Here is a 6,738-nt window from a genome sequence, read left to right as displayed (position 1 = left end):
CTATCTTAAGGTTACCTTATTGCATTTCTTATTAAACATAAGCAACATAAACATTAAAACACAAAATTTAAGATAATATTTTCACAAGCTTAAATGTCTGTTCACAACCATTGCTACCACAATTAAAAACCTATTGCATTGCCCGTTGCAGAAATGTTAAAGCATGTACAGCTGCTTGACATCATTACAGGAGTTGGTATATACTAATAAGTGCATAAGTATATGGGTGTTGGTAATGTCAAAGGTCATGCAGCCAGTGTGAAGCTGGTGATAGTAGAAAGCGCTGAGCTGAAGTTACCTACTCTAACCCTGGTCTGAAGCCTCTGCTGGATCTAACTGAGCATCTTGTGGCGATCGAAAACCGTCTTGCGCTGCTCCTGGACCTGCTTCTTCCAACGCTGCTGCGCACCCTCCACTCTCTCCAGCACGGTGTTTCCTCTATTCAGGGCGGTGTCAGCCCGTGGACGCATCTCCTTCAGAAAACATAAACGTTTAGAGTTGAAGCGGTGTTTGTGGCAAAAAAAAACGTTAGAAGGTTAGAACTGCACCCTACAAAGGTCGTGTTATGTTTCTGCAGACAAATATTGCAAACCAAATTAGATTAGTCCACATTTAAACTTGTCAAGGAGCATTAACTATGAAGAAAAGACTAATATAAGAATCAATCCTTTCAGAACAGGTCTAATGCACAAAGTTAGCAGTATTTATACATAACAAGACTTTTTGCTCAAACTTAAGACTTGTGGGCCTTTGACATATAGCTTTATGGCCTATTGTTGTAAATGTGATAATGCACTGTTTTTAAACTGTATATGTCTATTATTAAAATCCTATTTCTATATTGTACAGCATCTCCCACTTTGGAAATAAAACTTTCTTCAGTTAAAGATTTTTTTTTTGATGATGGCGAATGCTGCTAAATAGTCTCAACTTGGTGTTTTTCTACTTTCATCAGGTCCAAAGCACTTCAATACGAGCGATCGCTGTTATTGTTTACTTCCGCAATTTTCGCCGGATGTTTGGTAGGCAGCTGATGCATACAGGCCTCTAACTCGGTTTTATAAAATGATAGATCTGTTACAGCGCAAGAGAAGCAATGCCCTGCTCATGGACATTGTTTTTGCTGATCATAGGATTTTAATAAAATGTTTATCAAATATGAAAATGTAAAATGCCTACCACGGCCAACGGATGTGACGACATCGCGATCGCTCGTATTCACACTCTCATTCATACACTAATGTACGCAGACAACGGAGGCAAGGGGGGTGAAATGTCTTGCCCAAGGACACAACGACAGTATGCATATTTAGGAGCTGCACTGCAAAAAGTAAATGTCAAGCATTGGCTTAAAGGGGCTAGATGCAAGTTCGTCATTTTATCCTCACTACTGCCACCTCAGGTCTCATGCGTAACTGCAGCTTCTATATTAAGCTCGTGCATGACGGCACTGCGGACCGAATTAACAACTTTTTGAGTAACAGTGCAGGATTTAAGAGGCAGTTGTGGTGAACAGGTCTGAGCTCATTCTACACGTTAGGACATGGCTGGAACATGTAGGGGGATGAAAATACTTAGTATTAACATTTTTAAACTCCGTATAGTCCCTTTAAATGACTTCAATTGCGGAAATGTATCTAGATTGGAGCGGTTTTCACTCATTTAGACTTTTATCCTGATCTGACAAAGTTTACATTGCTAGCTTGAGGACATTTGAGACTGGTTCTAAAGGTAAATCTTGCTTGAAATGAAACAGTAAAATTGCCAATGCGATAAGACCAATATTCTTACCCCGTTGGCAAATAAAATGACCTGAAATGGGGACTAAATGTATTGAAACAAGTCAGAAACATCTCAGAAGTGAAGTAATCTAGATCAAATGCCCTTCTACATCTTAACTAGTCAAAACAACTCAAATTTGGATTATTGCAGCCAGTAATTGAGACTCAAATTGAGACATTACTACAAATCTAGTTAATTACTTTTTGCAGTGTGGGATTCGAACCTTCTGATCATGAAATGACCCGCTCTACCAACTGCGCCACTATCGCCCTGTCGTTAGAATTGTAATTTTGGTTTGACTGCGACCAAAATGCACATCCAACACAACCCAAATAACCCAAAACACAAATCAGAAACAGTGGCAGAACCTCAGAGTCCTCCTCATTGTGTAGCGGCTGCGTGTAAGGGTCCTTTTTACGAATGAGCGGATCCACCAACAGCAGGAACAACATGTAGAGGAGCAATGAACCCAGAATTCCGAGGTAGATGATGATCGTCACCTGTGAAATTAATATCACGTTGTTATTGTTATTACCAGAAACGATGAGTATAACTGGCCTTCCTTGTAACATTTACCTTGATGGTGTTGCTGCTTCGTTCCTCATATTTGCACTCACACAACAAACAGTATGCCTCCACATCGTGTCCAGGAACAGGCATAGGATCCACTATATGCAGGCAGTTACTGAAAGATCATAGCAACAATATTTATCCGTTTCCTCTGTTACATGTAGCAAAACAAATCTTTCTTACCAGTCTTTTTGCGTGACATTTCTGTTGTACACATTGCCTGATATGTTTCTGTATGGAGGGCAAATGCACTTGCAGCGAACATCCTCGAAGTTCTAGAAATCCAAGCAGAACAGATGAGTATTACAGGTATAGAGTTCGGGAATGTGATGTCATATCGCTAAGCATTATAGCTGCAATTGTAAACTAATGGGGATTTTAAAAGTTAAAATACTGGAGTTATTGTTCACGTTAAAACACTTGGACACCACAGAGAGTTAGATGTATTTACCAGCAGTAACTCAGCTTTTTTTCTCCAATTTTACACTGTTTTTAGCTAATGTTAGTCAATGGAAATGTATGCTAACAGCTGCCATGATCAAAAGAACAAAACCAAAACAGAGATAGCTGTATGTCAAACCTGAATACCGACAGTGTTATTGGGCCTCTTGTTTCCTTTATCCGCCCCACTGTTAAAAATCTTGGTGTGACTTTTGATACTTTTTTAGAATTTGAAAAACACATTGGATTAGTTGTAAAAGCCACCTACTTCCAACTGAGACTTCTTGCGAAAATTAAGGCCTACTTGCCACAAAAAGACTTAGAGAAAGCGATCCACGCCTTCATCACTTCAAGGTTGGATTATTGTAACTCCCTTTACACAGGGCTGGACCTGAAATCCCTCCAGCGCCTGCAGGGAGTCCAAAATGCCGCAGCCCGCCTGCTGACCGGCACAAGAAAATGGGAGCACATTACTCCCATTCTGTCCTCTTTACATTGGCTACCAGTTCCCTTTTGTATCAATTTTTAAATCCTGCTGATTGTTTTTAAATGCCTAAATTCGCTGGCACCTAAGTATCTGTCAGAACTGCTGCAGCTCTACTGTCCTTCCAGAGCTCTGAGGTCTGCAGACCAGCTCCTTTTGTCTGTTCTTAAATCCAAGCGTTTGTCCAGAGGGGACCGAGCCTTCTCAGTGGCGGCCCCTAAACTTTGGAACAGCCTTCCTCTACATGTGCGCTCGGCTCAGACTGTAGAGGAGTTTAAAACCAAAGTAAAAACCTGTGTTTAAGTTTTATTGTGTTTATTGTACACATTGTTACTGTACTTGTACAGCACTTTGGTCGACTATGGGTGTTTTTAAATGTGTTTTATAAATAAAATTGACATTGACATTTGACAAAGATGGCGGATCTCCATGGTAACTGTGGAATTTCCTGAACTCTATTATTACTCTATCACGGTAGCGCAGCGGTTACAGGTGTACAATCGAAACAGACGGCTTGTCGAGTTGCACTACTTCTCGTTCCTGCGCAAGTGCAGAACTATCGAGTCATTTTACATTCAGCCATCGAGTTCCGCTTTTTCAGCAAATAACATGATTTCATAAATTTTACTGTCAAATTAGGCAGTCTATTCTACATGTAATTAGTAAATGACGTAGCTGCTAAAACAATTTGCCTTTAAATATCTGTCTGTTGAAGATATTGGCTCTAAAAACAAAAAAAGTACAAGTTTTGTCAATAATCAGAAAGCATGACCGTTTAAATGTAATAAAAGTTGCTGAGGAAAGAGTCGTCTGCTCTTTAATTACGTAATATTATGCAAGACAAAGTTTACCAGCTGTTAATAACTCGTTTTTAATGAGAGACTAAGACATGTGCACATGCGCGTTGATACGGTCAGTGCAGCTTGACAAAGAAGTGCATCTCGACGTTACACCGGGTTCGATTCCCACCTGCACGGAGCCTTTCTGTGTGGAGTTTGCATGTTCTCCCCGTGTCTGCGTAGGTTTCCTCCGGGTACTCCGGTTTCCCCTACCACTAAAAACATGCACAATGGGGCCAGGATGAATGATGTGTGTGAGTGAATGCATGGTGGTGGTCAGAGGGTCCGTTGGCGCAGACGTGTATAGTCGCGAAAGCGCTTCTGACAGTCTCCCCCAGGGGAAACTGAAGCTACAAATGTAGCTTACCACCACCGAGTATGGAGTGAATGTACAACTGTCTCATGTAAAGCGCTTTGTGACCATGTCTGTGAAAGGCGCTATATAAATAAACATCTTCTTCTTCTATTAAAATAATGTGGGCGACAGTGGCACAGATGGTAGAGCGGGTCGTCTCATGATCGGAAGGGGGTTCCGATCATCGGGGGTTCGAATCCCACCTCCTGAAAGTGCACATTGTTGTTGTGTCCTTGGGCAAGACACTTCACCCACATTGCCCCCAGTGTCTGCGTACATTGGTGTATGAATGAGAGTATGAATGGGTGAGTGGATCCTTGCTGTAAAGCGCTTTCAGTGCTTTACCGGTGGAAAAGCGCTATATAAGTTGAGACCATTTACCAATGTGCAGGACGCAGGAGGTTTACGTGAGCCTACCTTAGCTTGTGCAACAGCCACTTTATCTAAGAGACTCAGGATCACGATCAGACATATCCCCGCAGATAAAGGTCTTCCGATGACAGGCAGCATTTTCAAGAGATGTGGCGAGAAGTCATCAAAAGTGAAGGCCTACTGTGAATGCAGAAGACAGATAAACAGTTACACAGAGCCACCGCGAGGTTTGTGCGATAAAACAAATACAACAAATGAGATAAATCTTCGACATGTAGGCCTAACAGAGAATAAAGCAGTTGTAAATACTCGATTTAAGTTGATGATCGTGTACCTGGAATGTCGCAGCATTCAGGTTACATGAGTGATTTCAGCCCAACAGAAGTCTGCAGCTCGCCGCTTCCGTGTTGTGACAGTGACGCACGCTCAGACTGGTATATGAAGAAACACTGCCCTCTAGTGGTAGCTTCGTGGACCTAAAGCTAAGAGCAGTTAAAGGCCTTGTACCTGATATTTTTCCTGGTTGTGGAGTGACATTTATTATGTAGCCATTAGTTTTTCTCGATGACAGATTGAATAACCTCTATCATTTTATCTCTTCATGTCAAAGTTTTCCAGGTGTTATCAGTGATCTAAAATAATTTAATTCAACATCCAATTTGATATATATCCCATTGTAAACACCATCTTTGGGGATTCCTTGACACTGTTAAATCTTCCTTCCTCTGTTTTCTTCCTCCTAATTTGAAGTGTACTCCTAGTTACATTGACCTAGTGATACTGTGAAGCAATCCAATACACTCAAACCTTTTAACCCCCGAGTCGTACCACTCATCCAGTGCCTGCAGTAATTTACCCTTCACAATTGTGTACAATCAAATGCAATAAAAGATTCAACTCACTCAATGAAGATTTCTTGTGGATTTAATGAAAGATAGTGATGATACAGAAAGGAAAATGCCTACGAGTGACCGATCAGCAAGTGGACGGAGAGAGTCTGGGTGTGAAAACAGGAGAGAGCAACGCTAGCCTCCAGCCGGGGCGAGTGCGCTCTTACCCCCTGCGTTCATCTAGCTTGACTATACACCGTCCTCGAAGGCCAATCTATCTAGGCAGTCTGATCACAAAGGGAGATTTAAGATCAGATTCAATAGGAAAGGCAGTTGAACGTTTACAGTTCGAGTGCACCAAGCCAAGTGCTATGCAAACGATCAACCAAGAAGTTGACCCGATGGTCCGTCTAACACTGGGTGAGGTTTACATTTATACAGTAACATCAAATAACTCATACGTCATTTTACATACGTCAACACATCTGTTATTTCATATATTTCAGAACATCCTGTGCACAAACTCGAAGCTAGCCTTTCTCCAGTCTCGTATGGTTTCAGATACATCAGCACGCCCCGTGTTTTAGAAGGTTAGCCGCTCTCCATTCTCGTGTGGTTGGCTTTTTGTTCTTCTTAGATGCGCCTGTGGTCAAGGTGTTGCTTGTGCACATAGGCTTGTGGTCAGAGCCTTGTTCTAGACTTGTCACCACATCTTTGTTTATTTCATAACACTTTGAGTTGTCATGGCGATGGCCCCAAAGGGTGAATTTTGCCCTCCAACAGGAGATCAGCTGACTTGGAGCCTGTTTCACAACTCAAAAACAGATTAATACATCCATATATCATCATGCTTTAGAGATTTCACTTCAATGCCCAACGGGTCCTTTAACAGACCAAAAAAATGGGAATCATGTACATAAAAATAAATGTTTTTCTTTTCACTCTTCAAAGGAATAGGCCACCGTTTTTACATACTCCATCCATCCATCCATCCATCCATCCATCCATCCATCCATCCATCCATCCATCCATCCATCCATCCATCCATCCATCCATTTTCTTCCG

At 41.6% G+C, this 6,738-nt stretch overlaps 1 protein-coding gene across 2 annotated transcripts; it reads right to left on the bottom strand.

Moving 5' to 3' along the window:
* Position 1: 1 nt before the first annotated feature.
* Positions 2–5,272, bottom strand: tmem9 (transmembrane protein 9). 2 transcript variants are annotated; one of them, XM_079558737.1, is made up of 6 exons: positions 5,178–5,265; positions 4,889–5,023; positions 2,536–2,627; positions 2,359–2,467; positions 2,151–2,282; positions 2–473 (listed from the first exon to the last, which is right to left on the bottom strand). In XM_079558737.1, exons 2-6 carry the CDS (start codon positions 4,979–4,981, stop codon positions 333–335), a joined length of 567 nt encoding a protein of 188 aa, XP_079414863.1. In that variant the 5' UTR covers positions 4,982–5,023; positions 5,178–5,265; the 3' UTR covers positions 2–332. The 2 variants fall into 2 exon arrangements, with proteins under 2 accessions (XP_079414863.1, XP_079414862.1); XM_079558736.1 differs by having other exon boundaries at positions 3–473; positions 5,153–5,272.
* Positions 5,273–6,738: the final 1,466 nt, after the last annotated feature.

The sequence above is a fragment of the Gobius niger genome (assembly GCF_951799975.1).
Source record: "Gobius niger genome assembly, chromosome: 6".
Taxonomy (NCBI): Eukaryota; Metazoa; Chordata; class Actinopteri; order Gobiiformes; family Gobiidae; genus Gobius; species Gobius niger.
The sequence above is the reverse complement of the archived record's forward strand: the minus strand, read 5'-3'. Positions and strand labels throughout refer to the sequence as shown.

Excerpts from the sequence above, each read along its gene's own strand:
- tmem9 (XM_079558736.1), bottom strand. The coding sequence starts at position 4,981 with ATGCTGCCTGTCATCGGAAGACCTTTATCTGCGGGGATATGTCTGATC. Across the intron at positions 2,468-2,535 it reads AATGTCACGCAAAAAGACTG|TAACTGCCTGCATATAGTGG; the intron begins GTAAGAAAGATT and ends ATGATCTTTCAG. Across the intron at positions 474-2,150 it reads ACAATGAGGAGGACTCTGAG|GAGATGCGTCCACGGGCTGA; the intron begins GTTCTGCCACTG and ends TGTTTTCTGAAG.